The sequence below is a fragment of the Sinocyclocheilus grahami genome, unplaced genomic scaffold (assembly GCF_001515645.1).
Source record: "Sinocyclocheilus grahami isolate Dianchi unplaced genomic scaffold, SAMN03320097.WGS_v1.1 scaffold200.1, whole genome shotgun sequence".
Classification (NCBI taxonomy): domain Eukaryota; kingdom Metazoa; phylum Chordata; class Actinopteri; order Cypriniformes; family Cyprinidae; genus Sinocyclocheilus; species Sinocyclocheilus grahami.
Window position 1 is genome coordinate 1,144,858 of NW_015505379.1, and position 27,240 is coordinate 1,172,097.

The 27,240-nt window shown below is 37.3% G+C and overlaps 3 protein-coding genes across 7 annotated transcripts in view; 1 reads left to right on the forward strand and 2 right to left on the reverse strand.

Annotated features, from left to right (window-relative positions):
• The window catches only part of LOC107595306 (B-cell CLL/lymphoma 6 member B protein-like), a 7,656-nt gene extending 3,611 nt beyond the window's left edge, over nucleotides 1–4,045 (reverse strand). The window contains exons 1-6 of the mRNA XM_016285667.1: nucleotides 3,939–4,045; nucleotides 3,282–3,346; nucleotides 2,699–2,921; nucleotides 2,119–2,349; nucleotides 627–773; nucleotides 312–507 (exon numbers count right to left, since the gene is read on the reverse strand). Coding sequence (XP_016141153.1) covers nucleotides 312–507; nucleotides 627–773; nucleotides 2,119–2,349; nucleotides 2,699–2,921; nucleotides 3,282–3,315 — 831 coding nt within the window. The 5' untranslated portion in view covers nucleotides 3,316–3,346; nucleotides 3,939–4,045. The remainder of the gene's footprint in view (nucleotides 1–311; nucleotides 508–626; nucleotides 774–2,118; nucleotides 2,350–2,698; nucleotides 2,922–3,281; nucleotides 3,347–3,938) is intronic.
• An 8,770-nt stretch (nucleotides 4,046–12,815) lies between these two features.
• trip6 (thyroid hormone receptor interactor 6) lies at nucleotides 12,816–23,594 on the forward strand. 5 transcript variants are annotated; one of them, XM_016285668.1, is made up of 11 exons: nucleotides 12,851–12,905; nucleotides 13,336–13,398; nucleotides 15,588–15,810; nucleotides 16,794–16,951; nucleotides 17,436–17,540; nucleotides 18,218–18,781; nucleotides 19,741–19,834; nucleotides 19,937–20,106; nucleotides 20,213–20,391; nucleotides 20,591–20,711; nucleotides 21,814–23,594. In XM_016285668.1, exons 3-11 carry the CDS (start codon nucleotides 15,597–15,599, stop codon nucleotides 21,943–21,945), a joined length of 1,737 nt encoding a protein of 578 aa, XP_016141154.1. In that variant the 5' UTR covers nucleotides 12,851–12,905; nucleotides 13,336–13,398; nucleotides 15,588–15,596; the 3' UTR covers nucleotides 21,946–23,594. The 5 variants fall into 5 exon arrangements, with proteins under 5 accessions (XP_016141155.1, XP_016141154.1, XP_016141157.1 ...); XM_016285669.1 differs by lacking the exon at nucleotides 13,336–13,398 and having other exon boundaries at nucleotides 12,816–12,905; XM_016285671.1 differs by lacking the exon at nucleotides 13,336–13,398 and having other exon boundaries at nucleotides 12,883–12,905; nucleotides 15,591–15,810.
• Nucleotides 23,595–23,901: 307 nt separating this feature from the next.
• LOC107595333 (somatostatin-1A-like) lies at nucleotides 23,902–25,632 on the reverse strand. Its single transcript, XM_016285701.1, has 3 exons — nucleotides 25,564–25,632; nucleotides 25,315–25,470; nucleotides 23,902–24,271 (listed from the first exon to the last, which is right to left on the reverse strand). The coding sequence occupies exons 1-3, from the start codon at nucleotides 25,630–25,632 to the stop codon at nucleotides 24,080–24,082; spliced, it is 417 nt and encodes a 138-aa protein (XP_016141187.1). The 3' UTR covers nucleotides 23,902–24,079.
• Between the last annotated feature and the right edge of the window lie 1,608 nt (nucleotides 25,633–27,240).

The window sequence follows — 27,240 nt, forward strand, 5'->3', positions numbered from 1 at the left end:
TGCTCAAGAAACATTTCTTATTATTATTATTAATGTTGAAAACAATTGTGCTACTTAATATTATTGTGGAAACTGTTTCTTTTTTTGCAGGATTCTTTGATGAATAGAACATTGAAAAACAACAGAATTTTTTTGAAAATATTTTGTAATCAATTTAGATCAATTTGCATGCATCCTTTCTGATTACAAATATTAATTTATATATATATATATATATATATATATATATATATATATATAAAATAATAATAAAGAAATACAAATATTGACCCCAAACTCTTGAATGGTAGAGTACATATAAACATACACACCTTTAGCTGGGGAGACAGACTGCAGCCGCTGGACTCAGCAGGTGAGTTGGGCTGCCCGCTGGAATGAGAAGGACTGTCTGGAGATGGTGTGGATGGGGTTGCAGGTGAAGATTCCTCTAATTGTGGGGTCTGAGACTTGGGGATAGCAATCAGGCAAGTTTCTAGATCTGGCGAGGCAAAGCTCTCACTTGGAACTCTGTAGATACAGTCAATGCATTTTATGCCTTCTTGATACAAATTTGTATGGGATACAGTTTAAGTTTCAAATGCAATTCAAATACTTATTATTAGACAATCCCTGTATAACCCTTTTACCTGGCTCGGTCTGGGATGGGATCTTCTGCATCAGCAGTAGGCCTGGAGGGGGAGGAAAAGATGGTGGGATGAGCAGGGGGTGACCTTCCACCAAGGGGCGTTCTGGAGGCTGGCTCCATCAAAGAAGGACTGACAGAGATCCTTTCACTGAATGAGAAAAGAACAAACTTTCAGTGGATGGCCACAAATCTGCAAAATCAGAAACAATACAGAACCAAACTGAGCATGGCACTATAGCAACACCAACATCATGGATTTGATTCCCAGTGAATGCATGAACTGATAAATGTAAATGTAAAGGGGGGCAATCACAATGACAATCACCGGTGATTTCTGAGCTTCTTTGACTACTTGATTGCGGAATCCAATCCTGTATCAGGTAGTGAATCACTGTCTGCACTCAAACACTATCAGGTAAAAAGGTGCAAAACTGTCACTGGGCCAGTACCCTTTCAAAAGGTACTAATATGTACACTTTGGAAAGGAAAGGATGTGACATGTGGCCAAGTATGGTGTCCCATACTCGGAATATGTGCTCTGCATTTCACCCATCCAAGTGCACACACACAGTAGTGAACACACACACACACACACACACACACACACACAAAGCAGTGGGCAGTCATTTTTGCTGCGGCGCCCGAAGAGCAGTTGGGGGTTCAGTGCCTTGCTCAAGGGTCTCCCCTCAGTCGTGGTATTGAAGGTGGAAGAGAGCGCTGTACATTTACTACCCCACCTACAATCCCTGCCAGTACCGAGACTCGAACCCGCAACCTTTGGGTTACAGACTCTTACCATTAGTCCACGACTGCCCCTAATATGTATGTAACTGAGTACTAATATGTACCATTTAGGGGTAAGATACACCTTTTAGCTTTTGTACCTTAGGGTACAGACCCAGTGACAGCTTTGTACCTTCTATTCTAAGAAATCATTGGTACACAGCTAACAGGGAATGTTCTCTGAACTTTCTGGCAAGGTTCACTCAAATTTATGAACAAAAATTCTTCAAGTAGCACCGATAGAATATTTGTCCAAAGTTATCCGATCTTTAATAACATTCTCAGAACATTAGCACAGAAACAATATTTATGCATCATTTCTGAATGTTTTTCGGAAACATTTTATGTTGGATGTGTTTATTTATTTACGGTTTTTTTTTTGGTTTTTTGGTTTTTTTGCATGTTACTACTTGCAAGTTTCAGGCAGTTCAGAGATCATTCAAAAGTAATGTTTTCCATAATGTTTACAAAATTCTAAAATGCAACATTTCCATAATGAGTATTTAAAAACGGAATGTTTTGAATGTCCAGAGAACATTCTGAAATAACGTTTCCTTAATGCAAAACGTTCCTATAGAACATATTTTTGTTAGCTGGGTAGTTTATGCGTCACATTGCTGTTTATTTGCATAAAGTTTAAACTCTGACCAGATTTGTAGCATCATTGTCTCTGGTGTCGCCTCTGCTTTGGTCATCATTCCCATTCTCACCTGTGAATAAATGCTCGGCAGGTGTCAGCGACATGCTCCATCTGCAGATAAGTGGCAGCTGCGAGCACATCAGATACTGTCCGGGGCGTGAGAGGGAGGCAGGAGGTGTACATGAAGTCTAGCAGCAGGGACACGCTGCCTGCGTCCAGCCCCACCGGCAGGGTGAGAGAAAACCCCCGCTCACCGCCAGCACCGGCCGCTCGACGAGAGAAGAGAGTATAGAAGAATCCACTGTGAAAAAACACATATTTACTTAGGTGCAGAAAAAAGTTAACCAAACATGGATTCAAAAATGTAATTAAAAAAACTTTGAATGTAGAAACAGTGGAAGATCTTAATAAGAGAAACAAAGAAACAACGTTTCAACCAACAGCAAACTCTAAAAACAAAAAAGTGTGTCTACGATATGAGACAAAAGATATAAGAATATGATCTCATGCATGAGTGTGCTAATGTCTTCAAACAAAGACAAATCTTGGCACAAACAGGAAAAAAGGCCGAGGGGGGGCAGGACAGAAGGAGTGAGGGAGGGTGAGAGAAAGTGACTGGCTGTACATCCTGGCACTCCCTGTTGACAAACCTGCATGCGATGAGCACGGCGCAGTGGGCGTGCAGCTCGGCGGTGCCCACTAGCAGCGTGGCATCTGTAAGAATGTCCCGATGCCGCAGTTCATTTAAGTTCAGCAACACGTCGTTGGAGTGGCGGGTGAACTCCTTAATGTAGCCTTTCACCTCCATCACATCGGCGGCAGCAGCGTGCTCGGAGTAGCTTCGGTATCCCTCTTCCATTTGCATTAATTTTTCTGTTTGATAAAGGATGTAAACATTTTTACAACCACAATTTTAACTAATTATGCTGTTCAGAAAAAAAATGCAGTTAGCAACAATATAATAGAAATTAAATATGCATTGATTTTTATACACAATATTATAATTTAATATGCATGTTTACAAAATGTAAAAAAACAAGACTTTTAAAGCCAATTAGGACTTACTGATAATTATGAATAATATTATAATTTAATTTGTATATTTATCAAATGTTAAAAATATAGGCCAACATTTTAATTAAGGTTAATTAAATAACAAGTCTAGTCATATGAATTATGGTCCTGTGAAGCTTTATCAGAAAATATGTTCAGTAAACATAAGCACATTTTTACCTGATAAAGATGACAAATTTTGATTCAAAAGCATCTATCTGGGGAGGCCAGCTCCCTACTCGTACCTGCCATCAAAAAAATAAAGAAAATAAATCATTCTAATTCACATGCATCAAGTAAAACATCTTTAAAATAAAATTGTATTTTATAACCAGTGTCATTGATACGACAACTTCACATCGGCAGGTGTCAGAAGCATTCTGCAAAACTGTGAAATACAGTTGTGTTGCACTGACTATTGCATTAGTCTAGTTAGTAGCGAAACGTCTAATGGGGACAGTAAAGCTTTATACAATTTTTTTTTAAATAAAATTACTACATTTCACACCACCTTTTAGCAAATGCATCATAATAATTCAAGGTAAAAAAGTTTAACTGCAGAATTTGAGAACAGTGGAAAAATGACCATGTTGTCATTCATTCATCACATTTTGTCCACAATGGGCCTCCACCCATGAAAATTATGAAACCTCATTCATAACACCTCTTTAACTGAGTAAGGATCCATGTGGTTGGAGCATAACAATCAAAAAGCATCACATTTTTGAGGAACTAAATGGAAATGGGAATTCATATGCTAAAAGTAAAACTATTTGCCTGCAAGAAAACATCTATACAATCTAAATATGCATTAAAAAGATTTAATGGAAAACTCACCCCGACCAGCAGGGACGAGAACACACGCCACCCTGTTCTTACAGCCCCTCTCTTCTGATCCCAGTTTCAAACAAGCCACACACACACGATCTAACCTCCCTCACTCAAGCGTGTCTCTGAAAAACTGACCAGTCTGACCTAAGAGAGAGTATCCTTTATAACGCTGGGCAGGAAGTCTCATTCAGTCAGGGTGTTTCTTTCCTGTGTTAGTAGAAGCTGCCTTTTCACACTGCTCCTGGGTCAGTTTTGTGGCGTTTCTTATAATGACTGAGGTCCGGATCTAGATGGTCTCTGATCAGGGGAAAAAACCACCAAGCTGAATCCCCCTCTGCTGCCCACGCGCTGGAAGCTCAGCGGGAAAAGGCTCCAAGCCCCTGTGTGTCAGTATTTATAGTTGTGTATTAGAGCTCTGTTGTGTTTAATGATGACAGGAAAGTGGGTAGAGTGCTTTTTGATGCATGTTGCGTGTTTTGCAGATGTTTGTATGGAAGTGAAGAATTCAGAGAATGTAGGTTTGTGTGTTAGAGTGTGAATATGTGTTGGCTTGCGTGGGCTTATGATTATTGTCAACGGGTCACATGTCCTGTCAACACTGTCCAGGAGTTCAGCTAACCAAAGCAAACGTGCATGACCCAGCCTCTGTCCAGGACAAGGGAAACTGTCTCAGAGGAAGTTTGTGCAAATACATCAACTTAGTCATATAAGAATTCTTCTGACAAGCTTGTCTTTTGAGGATTGAGACCAATGACAAAGCAAATAAATATAAGATTGGATAGAACTGTGCAATATAATGCTGCAAAATACATTTTTAAATGATTCTGCTCAAATGACAGTCGAAAACTGTTAGTGCTTAATATTTTTGATGAAACAGTGTTTTTTTCATCAAGGTTGCTGAATAGGAAGTTCAAAAGAACAGCATTTATTTCAACAATTTTGTAACAATGTCTTGACACTTTTGATCAATTTAATGCATCCTTTCTGAATTAAAGTACTACTTCTGTTGATCAGGAGTTTGAAATTATAATAATATCAGAAAGTAAATAATATTATTCATTTTTTTCAACATTCAACTTCACCAAATAAAGAAAAGAATATATATATATGTATCATAAGAATAAAATCATAAGAATAAATAATAACCATTCTAAACACGAAAAGAGCCATATCTAAGTAAACAGCAATTATTTATATATTTATATATCAACTAAATCCAACAAAATCCCAGCTTTTTATTCCTAATTTTCGACAGCTTTTTTTTATCCACTAATCTACATTTGAGGATAAAATGCTTTGCAAAAAAAAAAAAGAATATTATTAATCAAAATCCTATATGTATATAGGATTCCCATATTTAATATCTACACTGAGACGTCATTCATGTATAGCACAAACATCACAGGATAAGTATTGCACCAAAGTCTTGTCTTAACTAAATCAACACCAGTACTTTGAGGATACATTAGTAATCTAAGTAGGCCATCTGAAATGAGTCTGGAGAGTTAACTTCCTATAAGTAATTTAGAATGGACTGATTGAACCAGGTTACACAGTAAACATGGCCTAAACAAAGGGCACAACCTTAGTTCAGACCAAAGATAAGCAACATGAATGCAGCCAGGTCAGCAGGTACGGCCAAATTAGGCCTCACCTGCCTCTCTCAAGGGTTGCCGGAAACCTCTGTCTGGCTTCCTGTGACAGGAGAGAGTGTGTGTGTGTGCGCGCGCTTCTGAAAGCTTGTTATGTGCAATGAGCGGAAGGAAATAGGAGAGCTTTAAAAAAAGTGATATGGGTGATATCCCTCTCTCACGACCGAAAAACAACTGAGCGACACCTAGAGAAATGCAGCCTGCAGATGTGCAGGAACTATGGAACACCCCCTCCACTCCACCGCCTGCCCCCCTTAAGGCTTCCTGTGAGACACACACAATTATACACACACACACAGAGCCAGAGACAGGGATGAAACGCCTGCGCAGGACATCCGACAATAAAGCAGGCAGGAGAATGAGACAGGGGATATGGGGGCCCGTGCAGGTCTCCAATAGCTCAAAAACAAGAGGAAAGTTACCTCACCTTCTTCACTCACAGTTCATGAAGAGTTTGGAGGGAAAACTTACCAATGGGCATAAAGACAAAGATAATGAAGTCTGTATGAAATTTTCATCTTCAGGTTTCTTCAATACATTTTTTTTCATTCTTTTATCATGCACCAGGCAATGATTGCTTTGACATTGCATTTGCATGGTTTTTGGCCAGCATTAGGCTACAGATTTTTCAGTTTATTGCTATCAGCTGATATTTAATTGTGCATGGTCATTTCCACAGTTTATCACATTTAGATAGAAAAAACAGCTTTAAAAAACAGTAGTAATTTAATAACAGTGAAGACTGGATTAATAGATGTTGAAAACCTAGCTTTGCCATCACAGGAATAAATTACCTTTTACAATATATTCAAATAAATTTTTAAATTGTAATAATATTTCACAATATTACTGTTTTTACTGTATATGTAGTCAAATAACCTTGGTGAGCAAAGCTTTAAAAAGAAAATATAAAAAAAATATTAATTATCAATTCATTTTAGTTCACTTTTTCATTGCACACCAGGCAATGATTGATTAAACCTGCATAATATTTTAGTATGAAACTGAGCTGATGTGATGTTGCTGCAATTGTGCATTTCCACGGTTTTTACATTTCGATTGCCTTTGCCATCATTGTACAATCACATATAGAAACACTAATAATTTTAATTTTAAATGCAATCTTTAACATATCTTACTTAAAATTAGGACTAAATAAATTACAAATGAAAATAACTAAAACCAAATACATGCAAATTATTAGAAATTTCTCAAATTTCAGTCAGTTTCATGTATTAAAGTGAAATATATCATAAGATCATAATTTTTTTTTGCATCAAATAATAATGCCAGCCATCACAAAACAGCATATAAGTGTTGAGCTTTGAGAAGTTATTATGCGATTACTGAATTCTTTCTTTGTTTGTGTTGAAACATGCACCGTGTTTGTTAATGCGAGTCGGAAGTATCTTTTAGACGAGGGTGTTGAGTGCGTGTGTGTGTCCTTGTGCTCCTATTTGTTTTGATGCTGACTGGATCAATTGTGTCTTTGGTGCGAGGGGAAAAAAGAGAGATAGAGAAAACAACAGGAGAAAAAAACAGAGAGGGAGATGTAGGTCTAGGCGACTTCCAGGCATTGTGCGAGCTACGGAAGAGAGGGGGCGGCTGAGGAAAAGTGAGACCATTACTAAACGAGCTCGGCCAATTAGCGGAAACCATACAGACTGGCAGCAGCACCGTTATAAAGATCAGATCCTCAGAGCTGCGTGCCTCAGCTAGTGTCCAGCAGCACGGCCGGAGTGGGCTGGAACCGCTGCATTGTGATTCTCAGAGCTGCTGGGACTCTCTAATGAGTTTTTATGTAGCTGCGGCCTAGTTGAGTCACTGGTTTTTCTTTCTAAAAATCATGAATCATGGAATGAAAAGGTGGAATAATGACAAAGATGCACTGAAGATGACAATTTTTAAGTAGTTCACTCAAAAATGATCGATTTCACTTTTTTCTGTGGAACACAAAAGATGATCATTTGGAAAAAAGTATTTTTGCTTATAAAATGAAAGTCAGTGGGGTTCATACCATATGATATACATATTAATTGTATTTATAAGGTGCAGAAACAATGACTGCACTTTCAATAAACTGCCTCTTCCTGTTGAAGCTGAGAGATTTGGACATATAAGGACATGCTTTGAGCTCATCCGGTGTGGAGTATGAATGAAGGGGGTTGTTTGTCCTCTTGAGGAAGGTGGTAGGAGGTAGAGACATGGACAAAAATGGACAATGAAGAAAATTAGGATGTACTGAAAGGGATCACAGGTTGAGATCAAGTCCTATGCAAAAGAAAATTCATGCACACTACCATTCAAAAGTTTGACGTCAGTACAATTTTTAAATGTTTTTGAAAGAAGTCTCTAATGCTCACCAAAGATGCATTTATTTGATCAAAAATACAATAAAAAGCACAACAAATTAAAATATTTATATTTTAAAATATAATTTATTCTAGTGATGCAAAGCTGCATCATTACTGCATTCTTTAGTGTCACATGATCCTTCAGAAATCATACTAATATGCTGATTTGTTGAATGTTGAAAACAGCTGTGCTGCTTAATATTTTTGTGGAAATATTATAAATAAACCATGTATGAGCCAGAAATGATTAACATTCCAAACCCCAGAAATCTTGATGTAAGTGCTCCTCATTTAGAGAACAATGTTTCTCTCAAAATGCTGTGCCAGGGTCATTAGATGAGCAGCCAAGTAATCAAGATGTTTGCTGAATTTTCTGCAGCTAAAAATGTGTAAGATATTTCGGGTCATGAGTTACCTCTTTCATAACCACCACACGGCTATTCATAGAGTCTAATGCAACATTAACAATTATCAGCAAAAGATCTAAGAACAATTCCCACAGTCAAAAATACCCTATTCATATCGCTGTCAGCAAGTATTTTTGAAGAAATTTAAGCCAAGAGCAAACTTTTGTACTGATATTATATCTTATTAGTAGAGAATTTTATTAAAATCTTTGGAAATTAATTAACAGACCTATGTGTTACATGAAAAAGAAGTCACAGTTTTGTTCCCATAAAAAAGTATACAGAAATAAGTTAATATTAAGATACAGAACTACACATTGCCAAAAAAAAAAGATATAAAAATGACGTAACAACTTTTCCCAAATTGTTGGTTTCTTATGGAGAAGCAGTCGAGAAACAGAAGAGGACAGCAGCTTGTAAGTGTTTTGTTTCTTTTCTCTTCTCATTAATAAATAAAACAGACTTTATTTAATCTATTGCTACTCATTCAAGTCTCAACCTCATGGCCCTAACTGAGACTTAAACCTGAGGACACTGCCACTCCTGCAGCCCTCTCCACTAATTTGACTTTTTCCCACACCCCTCGCCCGATTTGGAGGGGTGGAGGTACTGGTCTACTTATCTTAAATGAATGGAAATTTGATCCTTTACCATCTCTTACTGTCAACAGTTAATTTGAATCACACGCAATTACTATTACCCACCCTGTTAAAAATCACTTTTTAGTTGTTTATCGTCCACCAGGTCAACTGGATAACTTTTTGGAGGAGTTGGATGTGTTACTCTCAAAATTCCCTGAGGATGGTACTACTCGGTGACTCCAACATCCACCTAGAAAAACCCCAGGTTGCTGACTTCAACACTCTGCTTGCCTCATTTGACCTCATACTGAATTGAAGTGTATACTACAGCTACTCACAAATCAGGTAACCAACCGGACCTTATCTACACACACTACTGCTCCACTGACAACACGTTAGTTACTCCGTTGCACACCTCAGACCACTTCCTCATCACTTTTAACCTCTCTTAACTGACTTCTGACACAACACACTCTCCTTTCGGCCTAACCTACGCTCACTCTCACCTATCCTCTATGGTTTCATCCTCTCAGTTTTCAGCACTGGACACTAACACTACTGACACTCTTTGCTCCACTCTAACATCTTGCTTAGACAACTTTTGCCCCCTTTCATCCAGACCAGCACGCACCACCATCTCTGCCCCCTGGCTGTCCGATGTTCTCCATGAACATCACTCTAGGCTCAGGACTGCAGAGAGGAAGTGGCGCAAATCAAAAAAACTCTACTGACCTTAGTTTGCATCAGTCACTCCTCTCTTCCTTCTCTGCAAATGTCTCCACTGCCAAAACGATACACTACCACAACAAAATTAACAATTGCTCTGACTCTCACGCACTTTTCAAAACCTTCACTTCTTTGTCCTCCTCCCCCCCTCCTTCATCAACTCTTACAGCTGACGACTTTGCAGTATTCTTCATAAATAAAACAAGAACCATCAGCGGCCAATTCTCCACACCACAAACTGACAAACACATCATAACAACAAATACACACTCTCTCTCCTCCTTCTCTCCACTCTCGTTTCCAAACGTATCCTTTCCAATCATCCTACTACCTGTCCGCTTGATCCTATCCCCACTCACCTCCTTCAGGGCATTTCTTCTTTAGTTATACCTACGCTCACTCACATTTTCAACACTTCTCTTCACACTAGTACATTTCCCACAGCATTTAAGCAGGCTCGGGTTACCCCACTGCTTAAGAAACTCTCTCTAAATCCAGCACTTTTAGAAATCTATAGATCAATATCCCTTCTTCCATTCATTGCAAAGACACTTGAGCAAGTTCAACCAACTCTCTATGTTTCTCACACAGAACAACCTCCTGGACAACAACCAATGGCTTCAAAAGTGGCCACTCAACTGAGACTGCCCTGCTCTCGGGTACTGAAGCCCTGAGACTGGCAAGAGCAGCTTGGGTGGGTGTCTGAAGTGTTCTTGTCAGGTAGTAATTGACCTTGGCAGCAGAAAATCTGAAGGAGAAAGAGGAGAAGAGAGACTGATAATGGTTCATTTCAGCCATTTCCTCTCAAGAGCCCTTGAGCTTAGTCTGATGGTCACGTAGAGTTTCAGAGAGCCAGACGCTGGAGGGTGTTTCACATGCTGGCCTGGAGGTGAGAGGGCAGATATTATCTAGGCAGGATGTTAAAGTGGAGCACATTGTGTAAGTATCATTAAAAATTATGTTGTAATAATTGGTTATTTGCAAAACCAAACCTGGCAAGTAAATCTCAAGGTTTGACACAAGAGGTCTGAAGTTCTGTTAATTGGTTGAAATTGGACCCAAAAATTAATTTTGTATCCTTTCTACAAAGACTTAAAATAAAGGACATGCATGTTGTTATTTATACAGATTACAGTTTTGATTATTATTCAGTTGCTTTAGCATTGGCTGATTGAATAAACTCCAAGAGTTAAATAATAGATGCATCTATGAAAGTGCAACTGAAGACAGCTCAACATTCTGTTTCATTTTGAGAACAAGTGATATGCCCGGGATTAAGCTGCCCTAGGCGATAAATAAAACCCTCTTTCTCTCTTCCTTTACAAGGACTGCCACCATATGTCATTCCAATATGGGACACACAGTGGGTATCCCAAAATATGCTCCACAACACCCTGACATCTATGGCAAGCCAATTTAACATGTATTCCTTTAAAATAACTAGTATCTTTTTTTTGTTACTAGTATACAGTAATCCTCATTCATCTCTAAATTATTAGTAAGTAATCCAATAGTCACTTTTCTTAGTATCTTTTTCAGTTTCGCTAGTACTATCACGTTTTTTATCTGATACTATAGTTTTTTCCAAATGTGAGTATCTATTAAATTAATCACAAGTATTTATTCATTACTTACTAGTATTCAATCATTTGCTATAAGTCTCTATTTCAGTAGTGACAAATAACTATTCCAAACTAATTGCAGATATTTGTCAGTGAAGTCATTCAGATGTCAACTATTCACTTTAAACTATTATATATTCCAGTTCTTGCTGGTACCTATTCCAGTTTTTCATAACATTTTATAATAGGTACTAGGCTACTTATTTATGAAACACTAGTATCTATCTGTAGTATTTAATGGCACAATGGCATCTAATATAAATAAATAGCTATAAAATGTATTTAAACCATTTAGTAATTTTAATAGCAATCTAAACTTCAATTGAAATTTTACTAGAATTTTACTAGTAGTGATTTGAGTACACATGTCTGTAAAATAGGAGCGAGTGTATATTGAATTTGTACAAGGAAAATGTAACTTTGTGAATAGTTAAATATAGTGTAGCATGTTCAAAATGTTGTGTTGTGGATAACATTGCACTTTATTTATTTTTGTGTTGAGAACTGTTATTGGATATTCGAGTTAATTGTGAAAATAGGCTCCACCCCCTGTGTGGTTCTCTTAGAAATCGGGGTGTGTACGACGTGGGTTGTGGCCGACAACAGCCCAAATAAACACCCCTTGTGCATCAAAACGCCTCGTCCTTGTCTGAGAACACTACAATATAATACATACTTAAAAGTATAAAGACTCTCCCTGCATCCCAATGTTCATACTATCCATCCTAAATAGTATGTGAGATTAAAATAAGTGTCACACTCTGATGGCTAATATTACCCATCAACACCCCTGCACATTGCACTCTGACAAATGATTCAGTTCAGAACTACAAAAACTAATAAAAAACGTTAAAAAAACTACAAACATGGCGGATGTGCGCGACCGATGGTTAAGTAGAGAGGTTTAGATAAAGGGGTTTGAGTTACTAATAATCAACATCTGTGTTAGGATATTTCATCTACAACAACAATGTGAACTTTTATAAACATCCGTTTGGCCATTAACTTTTAAATGCATCATTATGCAAAAAATATGAGCAGAGTTCTCTGCATAAAGACCCACGGCTCGCAGATCAACATGCTACTTCATTTTTCTTCAACATGGTAGAAAGTTAAATTAAATTAAATGTGGAGGATGCTGTGACAAGATGATTGACAGGCTAGTTTACAGTGACAGGATACGTGTAATCATGCGACAGAGCGGACAGTTAAAGACGCAATTGTATGACGTTATAGTATGTCCCAAAGCTTGCCACTACTACACACTCGAAAGTGTGTACTTTTTCTTCACCAAAAGAGTACAAACTTTTAGGGAGTAGTATAAGTAGGCACATTGGGACGCAGCATCTATTCTATCTTCTTAATAGCAATAGAAAAATAATGTACTGTACTATGAATAGAGGCGGGACTATCATCCATGTATGATTAGAAACAGTTGGTGGCGGTATGTGCCTATGGTGCGGAATACGCCAAAAAATTCCAAAGAAGAAGAAGAATGTACTGTACTCTAATGTAAAAATAGATCCTAGTTAGTGTAAAGGTTAATGTTAATACAGCTTGCCACGTGACGTCATGCGTTTGGACTGCCCCACACAGGCCTCTGTCAGACGCTGCTGGATCCTCCAGGAAAAGTAGGTTGCTAAAATGACACCCGACAGAGAAATAAAAAGTAGTACACAAGTGTATTAGGTCAGCCACAAACCTAAAGCGAACACAGCTTCCCGATAGTGTTAACTCACAGCGTGTGAGAGTGTTCCTTTCAGAAGAAAACATCTCGGTTAAATCAGCCCAGGCGACTTGCAGTATTCGCATATTCTAACAAACAAATAAACAATGTAAACTGGATTCATTGTTGCTCACCGATAAAGTGAACGATCTAGGAGACTCGTTTATGCATTTAATGCTTAGGGCGTTTATTTACAATGTTTAACAGTTTCATTAATATAAACTGCATTGTGGTGCACATCTAAGACTGCATGAACTAAACTTTGCAAATGAAAACCCATAGAAATACCGGACGCAGCGCGCCGGTTCAGTTCATAAACTGATTTCATTTTGCAGATGAAAACGAGGCGAAGCGAAGCAGATGCTCGGTAGACTGGGAGTCTGCGGCGTTTTCAAGAGGTACGGGAAATTGTTAACGTCCTATGGTTTAAATAACCCAATAAACACAGGACAGAAGTAACATTAAATGAGTTATCGCAAACGTTCCTGCGCGGCAGTGTCGCGCTTTCATCATTCGATGTAACGTTGCGATGTAACACGGGCTAATGCAGACGGACAGCTGCAGTAACACTATATATCGTAGATGAACGGGTTTTAAACGATGAAAAACTTTGTCATACGGGTGATTCATCGGCCTAACAATCCCCGGCTTTGAGTACGAGTTTTCACGGATTGCAGTGCGAGCCAAGGCGGTGAGGTGGGACATTTCTCTGAAACTTGCACATTTGTTTGGATGTAGTTCACAAGTCACAGGTGAAAAATCCATCTCAGGATGTTTTTTGTTCCGTTACATACCAAGCTGGAAGACCAGCAATAAACAAACCTGCAATTAGGCTATTGGTTATATTATGGGGGTCAAACTATTTTTGGTAGGCATGATAACTGATCAACCATAATTACCAGTTCAAAAACAGCTACCATCTTAAACTGGACTATCCTGCACAGTTTTAAAGGATTTTTGTTTTGATTAGATCATTTCTTATTGTGTTTACAGTAGGGCTGGGGTTTGACAGATTTCACGATTCGATTCTCATTCACAAGCTTTCGATTCGATTACCGATTCGATATCGATTATTTAGATATATCAGGTAACTTAGGCCTACGAACAGTACATGCCAAATGTTCGCCAAAAAAAATCTCTCCTCTAATGCTGTAAAATATACATGAGAGTTTGGTACTACATTACTATAATATTGAAGGTTAAAATTGACTGATTTGTTAAAATTACACTTAATGAAGTTTTTAAAATAATAAAGTTACAATTACATAATATTTCTACGTAAATAAAAAACAATGGTGGCTGTCATAAAAACTTGATGAATTTATTCAAACATAAATTAAACATTGACGAACAGTAAAATTTATAATGAATGTTATATGGTGCATATATTTAGCAAAATGCCCCTCTCTACAGTTTATTTTTCTATCTGACTAAAGAGTTTATGGTCACCAAATATGTTTTTCTGAGGTAAATTTGACGTTATGTGACATTGTTTACAAGCCGTTATATTGACATCTTTGCGTGGCTGAAACACTGATTGAGCGATTACATGAGACAGGATACGGATTGTAAAGTTGTACTCTTTCTTTTAACTTACCTTCGGATGTTTAGTCATGTTTATTTTGTGCTGAAACTGGTATTAATGTGGAGGAGATGATCAGTTCACGTGCGCCTCCCGCTGCTGCGTCTGCTGAACTGAGGCGCTACAGCGATCTGTCACTCCACATTAAACTGCGCCAAAACGGCATTTATTGTTTCAGTATTGCAATACAATGGACAGAATTTGAAATCTGAGACTTTGTTTCATATTAAAAGTACCAAAGCACAATGCTTATTGCGATATATCGGATGGGAAGTGCCCTTCAACATTCTGTCCATTAACTGAAAACAGGTTAGACTAATCGATTCTTGAGATTTAAGAATTGATACCGTTCCGTAAAAATGAGAATCGATTAATAACGAGATATCGATATTTTTTTTTATCCAACCCTAGTTTACAGCATTTGTTAGCCTCATATTGTTGTGAGGTTTATTTGCTTTGTTTTCATAAGCTTAATAACACACCTCAGCACTTGGATACACAACATTGTCCAGCGGACACCAGATGGCTCAAATGAAAAATTGACCATTACACAACATTTCCTATATTAGTTTCATGAACAGACTCTGTAGATAAAGGATTGTGGATTAAGTGTTGGGGACAATGGCTATTGTTCCAATGGGAGACTTGAACGAATACATTGCTAGTGCTGTGCACCTGTGGGAATTGAATGCATGTGTGAGAGAGAAATGCAGTTCAACTAAGGAACCATGGAATTCCCCTTTCGGCTGAGAATGGTTGCCTTTTCCTGCTTTTTAACTTGGCACCTATTGTTATCGTGGAAACCATGAGTTGCCACTGGAAACCCAACATCAACCTTTTTTGTGTAGTTACAGTTATGCATTTTTACAAGCTTGGACAGCACTGCTTTAGGGCCTTAACTCGTAGGTTTGCGGTAATTATGTTCCGAATGCACAAATAAGACACTTTGAAATGAAAGAAGTTACACAACAATGACATAATTTGCATTCTGTGCTGTCCTTGTAGAAGCCTGGTATGTCTGGCCCAAACTGGCTGCCTCCAAGAACCCTGGGTAGCCCAGATAGAGCCACAACACCAATGTCACACTCTGGCCACTCTGGCCCCGCTCTCTACAGACCTCCCAAGAAAGGTCTACCCGACCAGAGGCCCAAATATAACATGTATGACCAAAATGGTGGAACAGGAGGAAATGGTATGCCTGTAAGATACATGGCTACTGGACCTTCAGGTAAGAGCCCTATAACAGTAACATTTAAACTTTTATAGTGCATATTTATGCATCACGTTTTCTCCTCTGAGAAAATTGTTTTATTCTGTTGATACCCTTGAAAAGGATTTTAATCAAGTTAATCCATGTAGTTTAGAATTTAAATATCTTGAATAGATTACACTGCCCCTCATCGTATTTGCTGAATATACTTGTTTCTTGCCAATTTTGAGGTGCTAATTCAAAAAAAGGTGCCTGTTTTGCTCTAGCATGCATCTCGCACTTTCTCACAAAATATGTTTTGCTTTCAACAGCTAGGCCTATTTGCAAGGTGAATAAGGTTTGCATTTTCCCTTAATCGCCAGAAAACTGCCACAAAGACCTAACTTTGTCTGAGCCAGGTTATAATGGTTTGTTCAAATCTCTGCCTGTTTTCACATGTATGATGAGACAATATTTTATGCCTAATCCTGATTTTGAGGTTTGAATTATGGCCAGTGACAGAAGAAAGTGCAAAAATGACCCAGATGTTTTCAGATACATCTGTGGGTTACTGCATCTAAACATTGACAGAAAATTACAGATTTAAAACAAAACAAGACACGTGAATATATCCATACAGTATATGACTCGGAGGTGGTCTCATTCAAATAGCTTGAAACTGCTCACTGGATGACACAGTTTCAGACTCAGACAGCCCATAACAAACTGACTGTGTGTTTTCTTTTCAGCTTTTCTTAGCTGACAGACACGCCAGAAACCCAACCAAATGCAAAAAAAGTGAAAAATTAATCCGATGTCCCCTTTAAAACTTTTGACATGAGACATGGTTCTTGTTAAAACTGTTTAAAATGGTCAACCTTACAAACACAGTTATATATGAAACACACAATATCATGAAGCTCATTATATTATCTGTTTTGAATTTTTTCTTAAGACACACATGTTTGAATACTGTTTGACAGTTTGTGCTTCGTAAACTGAACTAATTTTTGTGTGCTCAGGTGGAACCATGCAACACCAGCATCAAGATGATCACTCAGGGTCTACTTCCTACCACCCCTTGTCTCCTCAATTAGGAGAACGATACTATGCTCCAGGCCAGGGGCCTAAAGAAGACCACCACACATGGAACCCCCGTATGGCCAGCCATGAATTTCATGTCAGTGACACCTGCATGTTCATTTATAATTATTATTTCTCAGCAGGACTTGTTGTGTTGTTCTAAATAGGATTGAATGATAAATCAATTGGTCAATTATTCCTAAAATGTCCCAAAAAAAGGGAAAGTCCACCCAAAAATGAATGTTCTGTCATCATTTACTCACCCTCACATCCTTCCAAACCTGTGACTTATTTTCTTTTGCAAATCACAAAAGAAGAAATTTTGAAGAATGTTGGAAACCAAACCGTTTCGGTTCCCATTGGCTTCTAATGCATTTTTTGTCCACACAATGGAAGTCAGTGAGAACCATACATTGTTACAGGTTTGGAACAACGTGAGGATGTACAAATGATGACAGAATTTTCAATTCTGGTTAAACTATTCCTTTAAATCTGTTTTTAAAACATTCCCCCGACATTTAGGCATTGTGTTCCTTAAATGTCTAAAATGTGAGTTTTGTTTGTGGCTGTTGTTTGCTCAGAATCGGGGATCAGAGAAGCACATCTCTACTATTGACGCAGAGATAGACTCTCTTACATGCATGCTCGCTGACCTGGACAGTCACCCTCAGAACTCAAGCACACAGGTACAACACACCTACTGCTTTTAAAACAAAAGCTAAAAAAATGTACACTTTTGGTATGTTAGTGAGTAAATGTGTTTGTTAAGGCTGGAATACACTACACAACTTAACTACACACTAAAATCTGAACAAATTTTGACCAATGTGTTGGAAGCGGGGGTTTTATTTTGGCAGCTTCTATCTTCTATAGTTGACTGCCTCGGTCTAATAAATTATTAGACAGAACTGTTTATCAAGAAAGTAAAGCGTGTATGAAAAAGTATTGTAGTGTTTGGTTTTTGCTTGATATCATATATGTCGGCTTCATTGTCCCATTAGCCACCCTGCTCTCTGAGATATTGGCATCGGCCATTAAAAAAACCCATCAAAAACTACCCATCATACTCTACATGATTTTCTGTGAAATCTGTTAACTCCAATCTCTGCTCAAAATATGCAGACTGGCTTTATCACTAGCATTGACTCATCCAGACTTCAAATCGTCATGTAAAAAGTTGTGCAGTGTATTCTAGCCTTTAGGAAATGTTTAGTATTGTGGTATTGTTGCACTGTTTCTAATTGTTCTGATTCTGTTTTTGGTTGTTTTTTTCAAAACTTTATTTTTAATTTTAAAAGAAAGTTTAAATTTTTGTTTGTAAAAAAAAAATAATAATAATTATTATTTCTAATTTTTTCAACAGTTGTATGACAATGTGCCTTACAGCAAGCACCTCCCTATTGACCGCTATAACCCTCCCAACCAGATGAGGGCTCCACCACCAAGCAGGCCATCAATGGGCTACCCCCCTCCACTCCAAAACCAGTACCACCCCGTCCCACCCTACACCTCTACGCCTCAGCCAGACTATGTTTACTCCTCCGTCGTCTCTTCCGTCCACAAACCTTACCCACAACCAGTGCCTGCCTCCTATACCACCGCCTCCACCCCAACTGGTCCACGCTTCACTGTACAGGTGAAAACGGCTCAGCCCGTCACCTATTCTCAGAGTGGACGGCAGGCAGAGCAAGCTTACACCCCTCCACCACCCTGCCAGCATGCCTCTCGCCCCCCTCAGCAAGAACAGCCACATTATGAGCCACAGGGACAAGGCTGGTACCCAGCGCCGCCACCTCCTGGACAAGAACCTCATGGAGATCCAGCTGCCTATAAGGGGGGATCAGGAAATATGTCAGGAGGGAGAGCCGGCCAGGGACCACCGGTGAAGAAGAGTCAAGACCAAGTGTCAGCATATCAGTCTAACAAGGTAAGACTTATTTGTTGGTGAGGTCGATACTGGTTTGTCAAGTTGTAGCAGAGATGGAAATTTTCTGATTGAGTGTCATTTACAAAGAAGAAAACAACTTGCCTTAAAGTTATTTTTATCTTTATGCTTTTATTTATTCATTGTAGGTGAATGGTCCTTTATTTTCTGACTTGATAACAAATGAATAAAATACTTTTGACTCAAGAAAATGCACAGTTTCTTTTAGATATTTGTGGCTTGATGATCATGGATATCCCTTAAAACAATACATTTCAAGAAATATGTAATGTTAATTGTCCTTCAATGCAATTAAATTAAATGTATTATAGTTTAAATTTACATTGAATGCAATTAGCTAAACTTTTTAGAGTGCTTAAGTAGGACATTACTTGTTTGTCTTTGTTATATGGTTTAAGTGACAAACATTTATGGTAAATTAAAATATACTGTAATGTAATTTCTGTTGTAATTACACATTTCAAATATTTACTTTAAATGTTCTATTGAATAACACACTACAATTACAAGTACTTTAAACGTGCTTTAGTATGCTAGTCAACACATCAAAATAAATGTACTTCTTTAAAGCACATAAAAAGATTATTTAAACAATGATTTAAAATGTACCTTAAAGTAAAACTTTTAATTTGACGTTATTAGTATATTTTTTTTAAGTTTACTTAAATTAAGTGTTAAGAAACAGTCCTATTATATGCAAGTACATTTTTTGACAACAGACTTTTAAGATTTGAAGCACACTACAAATGCACATGTAATACAATTAACTGCACTTTGATTTCACAAGGGTTGTAAACATGTCTGAGAGGTAGTGTGATTTTTTGTGTTTTAACTCGACAGAAAGCATGAGACTAAAGAATGCATCTTTATAAGAAAGCTAAAATATGTACAAAGTGAACAGCAAAATGTTTCATATGTCCAGTATACTTATGTTCTGCCAGCAGGGGGCAGCACCACATCATGAGGAAGAGTTGGAACGACTCACCAAGAAGTTGGTGTATGACATGAATAATCCCCCTACTGAGGAATATTTTGGTATACTCCAATATTTTATATCCTCATTGTTGTGCTTTTGCTTTTACTTATTTTATGTTTCAATCAGGGTGTAATGGATTTCTCTCTCTGTCTTTCTCTCAGGTCGATGTGCTCGGTGTGGGGATAATGTTCTGGGAGATGGCAGTGGTTGTATTGCCATGGAGCAGGTGTTTCACGTGGAGTGTTTCACCTGCATCACCTGTCATGCCCGTCTGAGAGGCCAGCCCTTCTATGCACTAGACAGGAAGAGCTACTGCGAGAGCTGCTACATAGTGAGTTCTATTTATCGGTCGACTTCTCTTGGCTTCTGCCCTTTATTGTATGTTTTTTCTTTCGACATTCAAACTTTTCTCACTTGTTCTTCCTCTCTGCTCACAGAGCACACTTGAGCGCTGTTTGAAATGCTCGGAGCCCATCCTAGACCGGATCCTGAGGGCGATGGGAAAGGCTTACCACCCTCGCTGTTTCACATGTGTGGTTTGCGGCGGTTGCCTGGATGGAGTGCCTTTTACTGTAGATGCCACATCTCAGATCCACTGTATTGAGGACTTTCACAGGTACTCAGCAACGTTTTTTCTGTTTCTATGTGGTGTGAAGTCTCTGTTTCTACAATCAAATGCAGATAGTGGAATGCCTTGTTGTTTTTCCCCACTAAATCTTTGCTTTTTTTGAATGGATATGATGTTCTACCAAATGTCTGACCAGTTACTACATGGATTTTATTATTAAAACCTTGTTTGCTGCTTCTTTGAACAGGAAGTTTGCTCCCCGCTGCTCAGTATGTGGCCAGCCCATAATGCCAGAGCCTGGGCAGGAGGAGACAGTCAGGATCGTTGCACTGGATCGCAGTTTCCATGTTAACTGCTACGTATGTGAGGTAATAACTTTGAGGCTGCCATGAATTTTGTGTTTGTTGTTAAATTATTGATGTAATGCAGAAACTCTGTATTTGAAAACTATTGTTTTCAGTTCGGTTGCATTTAGGGGCGAGTGAAATTTGACTGAAAAATATTTAAATTTTTGTTGTGATTTAGCTGATAATTATAATTAGATCTATATTATATTATTTAATCAATTAAGGCAAGACACTACAGGTGAATAGGGTAATTATAGATGGGTATCACCATACTTTCCCCAGAATTGTTTTGTATTACAAATTATCTAAAAATGTAATGTGTAAATATGCAGATGAGGCATTTTCTAATTAAATATGCACAAATTTGCATAAATGTCCAGAATTGAAATCTGAACATTGGATGGAGCATTGGATAGGATTTTTTTTTTTTTTTTTACAAAGGGGATATTGGATATTTCATTTTATCACTCCATAAATCAGAAAAAACGGCCAGAAAAAAAATAATTTTTACAGTGTTTTTAGGCATAAAATGATAAATATATATCATGCATATGATATTTGAACAAATCCCTGTGTAAACGCCTTCAGAATATAGATAGCCATAAAAGTGGAAAGGTTGATGTATGTAAGTGCTACTGAAATGAAGATAAAATATATTTTAGAAAACTGCCTTTTTTTAAATCTACAGCAAAGCTACGCAAAATTTGGGATTTTGGATGTTTTTTTCCACTATTGTAAAATAAGACAAGTTATGGAAGCAAAATAGCCAGTGCCTGAAAATAAAAAGTTGTTTTGCCTGTAGTGTAGTGCCTTAATTCAATTAGAATAATTACACACTTACAGGGCTGTTAACAAATCAAATGAAATCAGCATCAACAAAAGCCATCTTTGCACTGCAGAGGTGACACAGAAGCTGTCTGTTTACACATTTAGATGTATTTACACATTGTTAAATGCAGCTCAGAGGTGGCATGAATCCATTTACACTGCAGTTGCAATTGCATGAATAATACTATGAGATTAATTACTTAAAATAACATTTTGAATCTGAAATGATGTAAATGCATAATAATAAGTGAAATGGACTGAATGAGTGCTAAAGAAAACTGTATTTGGGTTGCAGGACTGTGGTCTTCTCCTCTCTTCAGAGGGCGAGGGAAGAGGCTGCTATCCCCTAGATGGACACATTCTGTGCAAGAGCTGCAGCGCCCGTCGCATCCAAGATCTTTCTGCCAAAATCTCCACTGACTGCTAATGCCCCTGTCCCGTCACTCTGAGCCCTTTCTCTCCTTCATGGTTATTCTTCAGAATGTACCACTATCTAAACATCCACCACCTGACATTTCTTCCATCTTTGACTTTACGTGTTGATCGCACAAATAATATGAAGACGTCCCTCTCAGGGTAGCATAGAGCTGAGGAGAAAAATTGCTCTTGTGCTTAGAGTAGTTTCACTGGAATGCTGTTTCCTCAAGAATTTAGAAAAACAGGTGGTGAATGAAATATGATGGTGTTTGTGTATAATCCTCAGCGTATGTGTGTTCATACAAAATGTGAGTCTTGTGAACAGGGTGCATTTCTTCCTTTGGAGAAGCAGTCACTTTTAGAACACTAAAATTACCTTCAATGGAAATATAGTAAAAATGACACGGTTTCCTCAAATAATGCCCCAATTCTGCTGGCAGTTGGGGTCACTTCATATTGTCCCCATTCAGATCATCTCTGTTCTTTTATCCTCTCAAAAAACAAAAACTCATTATTTTAATACTTGAAATCATGATTGTTGAAGGATATTATTACTGTGCTTCGTTTACTGGCTTGATATTGGTTCATTGTCATTGCATTCATCATGATGCTAATGAGAATTCTGGGAAAAAGGGGGGAAAAGTTTTGTTCTGATTTCCCTGCAGTCTCTAGCTCTAGGTTTATACTGATTTCTGAAACTGTTACAAGAGACGTGTTGTCCGATAGGAATGAAGGGTCAGTGTATTTAATGACTGCTTCAGTGAAGGAAATCTTTTGACAGGTGTGTGTTGGATCAAAGTGGTTGATTTCATTTTAAAGCTTTGTAGCTGCTGTCAGGTAATTGAGTTTTCTGCTACATGGTAGCAGGGTGGATCATTTTCAAGGAGTTTGAATAGTGAGAGAAATAGAGCGCGATTATGGAAAGGAATCTTAGATGAATGACAAATGTGGCTTCTTATTAGGAACAGAACGTTTCTCATAACATCAAGGAACTTAGTCGCAATTTTGTTACTAAAATATACATTGTTTAATGCCTAACAGAAGGTAAATGGTCAAGTATGAAGGTTACAAGGAGGAAAAGTACGTACTGGAGAAAGGACTTTCAGATTGTTACACAGAGATTGTTACTGATTTGGCTTTATTTTTTTTACATCTTTTCTGTATTTGCTTTATATTATGTCAAAATGCATTTTTAATTGTCTTGTTATTTGAATAATGTGTAGCAGCAAGCATCCATTGCTTAATGCTATTATATAAAAAAGGTTTCAAATAAGGTGTTGATTGTTTGAAGCAAAATAATTAAGTGCTGGTGTTTGTGTTGATGAATGATTGCAATTACCAAGAAACTAAAAGCATAAAGTGGTTCAGATGGTTGCATGCTTTATTTATTGATTTGTCTGGAATAGTTTGTAAGATTATTCCAACATAGTGTCCATCTGGTCAATTTGCTGCCAAAAAACTTTTCTAAACCTGTCATTGCAGATGATTGCTAATTGATAAAGTGTCCTCGTACTGCACAGTCTGTTTTAATGGCTGATTTACTTTGTAAGCTGCCAATTTATTTCAGGGCATGTTTGGATGAGTTTGCTTTTTTCTCTGTTGTTGATTGTAGGGAGAGAAAAGGATCAGTTTTATAAATTCATCTGTTTTTACTGCAAATGTGTATTGACTTCTAGTTTGTACTGGCCATTGTTCTGATTTATGATTTGATGAACTGTGGAAAAAAATGACAGTTGCTGTTTGCATTACATCGCACACTTTCCCTGATCACGCTGTATTACAGAGGCAATCCAATGACATTGTTGCATGGTCAACACAAAGACCTCTATATCAAGATTTTTTCAATTTAATTTAAACTTTAATATATTCACTGGCAGTCAATTCTAGTAGTACCCATAAAACAAATATTTTATAGCATACAGTACATAAACTCTCTTTGTACAGGAATAGTATTACTGGTGTCATGTGCTGGTGAATTTAAGAACATTCTTGGTTAATACAGATGGTGTAAGATAGAGGAGAAACTGAAGAACATATAGATTGGTTATTACAATCCATGATGTATGCACAGGACCAGAAATCCTCTTAATATTGATGCCTACACAAGTTTAAATGGTATTGAAATTTCAAACCAAGCAGGTTGATTAACAAGAGGTGAAGGTCTTCCAGTAGAAATTCCGGCAGCCTGCTTTGCGTTCTCGTTGGGAGAGGGGAATCTGGCGGACCACTTCATTACGAGCCTCAAGATCATCAGTGCTTTCAAGAGCATCTTTCTCCTCAGGTGCCACCGACTCCGAAAGCTGCTTCAGAAGAAGCAAACGAGAGAGATCCTGAAGCTGAAGAGAGAAAAGAATGAAGATTCAGAAACTTCATTGTCAAAAAGAAAAACAAGACTCGAATTTGAACTTGCTTTGGTACTTATATTTAAATATATATATATATATATATATAAATAACTTGTAAATAAAGATTATTGGAGTATGTTTTACAATAAAATACCATTCATTCTTTCTACTTTGAAATTTCACATTTTATTCAACGTGTTACTTGCTGTTTCTTTGTAATTATTTGTGGTATTTATTAGCAATTTCTGAGAGATTTGTTTTGAAGCCATTTTTCAGTGTACAATTTTATAACAATTTTCACTAAGAAATTGCTAGTAAATTTGACAACGTTTTACAGTAAGGTTTTATTTATTAACATTATATAACTACATACAAAATATTTCTAAAATATGTATTATTCTTTGTTAATGTTTAGTAATACATTACTAAAATCAAAAGTTGTATCTGAAGTATTTAATAGAACTGAGCCAACAGCTGAAATTTATGGTAACATTTCGCAAGCCAAGTACCATGAACGTTAGCAATAAAAAATAGCAATACATTTGTTGCAGCCTTTATTAATCTATGTAAAAAATTAAATTCGTCAACTATACTAAATGTTGACATTAACATGAACTAAGATTGATAAATGGTTTAGAAGTATTTTTCAATGTTTACTAATGTAGTTAACTAATGTTAATAAATTAAACCTTATTGTAAAGTGTTACCAAATTGACCAGCAATTTCTAAGAGAATTTTGTTTTTCAAAATCCTAAAAAATGGCTTTGAAAATATTTTTTATCACAAATTCATAGTAAAATTTACAATTAGTTATAAAGAAATGGCAAGTAACACATTAAATTAAACATGAAATTAAACTGAAATAGTAATTTCTTGTAAAACATACTCCAATAATCTTTTTTATTTACAATTTTGAAAAAAACTAAAAACTTTTTTCATTGTACACTGAAAAACGGTGTAGAAACAATTAACAGATTGAATCAAACATTGAATTTTGAAAAAAAAAAAAAATTGTAGAAAAGTTTCTGTCTTGCCTCATTCTCCTTGGGATCCACTTCTGATCGTAGCAGCTGGAGCAGCATGTCTCCTCTTGGTGCCGAACTGACGCTGCAAAGCAGCAAAGACACGGACAGAGTCACCAAAACCACCTGTAATGGGGAGAACATCTTTTCAGGACTGTAAAACACTGCCTTTTAGAGGGGTTTAATGATGACAGGCTTTTATAGGCACCAAAGGTGGGATCCTGGGGTCGATTAGAGAGCATGTATTGGTCGAAATATAACCACAAAGGAAGATGGTGGTGGTGGTGGTGTGTGGGTGTAGAGGAGCAGGGGTAAAGGGTGAAGAGACATTTGTGCGTGAGGAGGGACTCCCAGACCCAGTAGGAAAGATGTTTGATAAGGTCACACCAAGGTGTTACTTTTGCATCAGAAGCCTTATCAATTCTGTCATTTGCAATGATATATCATGTAAAAATGTACGGACAGTAACTAAGTACATTTACTTGAGTATTGTACTTAAGTACACTTTTTGAGTATCTGTACTTTACTTGAGTATTATTTTTTCTGGGAACTTATGACTTTAACTTCACTACATTTGAAAGACAAATATTGTGCTTTTCACTCCACTACATTTCTATCAAGGTCCTCGAAGTAGAAAGTCGTTACTATCTAGCAGCTTTGAAAGTCAGTGGGTGATTTTTTCTCTTCTCTAAAACATGACTTTCTTTTTTTCAGACAGTTTATCAGTAATCACTCTTGTAGGGCTACATGAAGAGATTTCCCAGCATTTTTTGAACACTGACCAGTTGCAAATGTGATATTTATTTAAAACAATTCTATAATAAGAAGTTAGTATTGTGGTATATGTTAGACACAATATTGTCTGATTTTGCTAAATTGTGTACGCGAACATATTACCTATAAAGCCACAGAAGAACTGTTGTGCGTCTCCTAATAAAACACAATAGGTGTTGGACTTGAAGCAACACTGCACAGACCGTTCTGTGTGTGACATCAAAGTACAGCTAGAACGATAAGACGGCATTTTTTTTTAAAATTTGTTTTGATGTCAAATAAGTCTTCCTGTTTGGATTTTTTGTTAAAGCAGTGTTGCTGTTGTAAAGTTATACAGCTACAGTTGTGTTGCTGGGTTTTAAAGCAGGGTTGATTTTGTTTCTTCCTTATCAGTCTGTATTTACAGGATTTCACTGTCCACTCTGTTCAAATGTGGATGGCTACACATAGATGTGTGCACACTGTCAGAGCTGTGTGAGAGCAATACCATACAGCTTTTGTGGGGGTGGGTAGGGGTGTTAAATATTTTTTTTCCCCCATAGGTTTTTAACATTCTAAAAGCTCTTTATTCCAAATATACTACAAGCTAGTCAGTGTATTCAGTAGGTGTCATGTATTCTAAGTTGCTTCCGAAGTATTGCAAGTACTACGTACATCAATAAAACAGTGCATTGACATTAAAAAGGAAATTTACTTTTGATACTTAAGTACTTTTAAAAGCAAGTACTTCTGTACTTTTACTTAAGTAAAAATCTGTCTTTACAACTTTTACTTGTAATGGAGTAATATTTGACCAGTAGTATCTGTACTTTCACTCAAGTAATGGAATTGAGTACTTTGTCCGCCTCTGTCTAGGACTAAAATATACTCCTTTTTGACAGGTGAAATGTTATTAACTTCAGTGGCAAGTTACTAATGAACTGGTAGGGTGTTAATTATGACAGGGTGATGATGCTATCATGTTCCGGTAAGGCGTGTGGTGTCACTTGTAATTTGAAGAGCCATGAATTTCTGTGTCTTGTTCTCACTATGAGGTCCTTGTTAGACTCAGGAATTAATGATGCGAAGTGACTCAAATGTTAATAGGTCTGCTAAGTCATTATTTCACACCATCTTCCGTCTCTGGTGATTTAGTTGACTGCATTGCATATACAGAGAATGAGA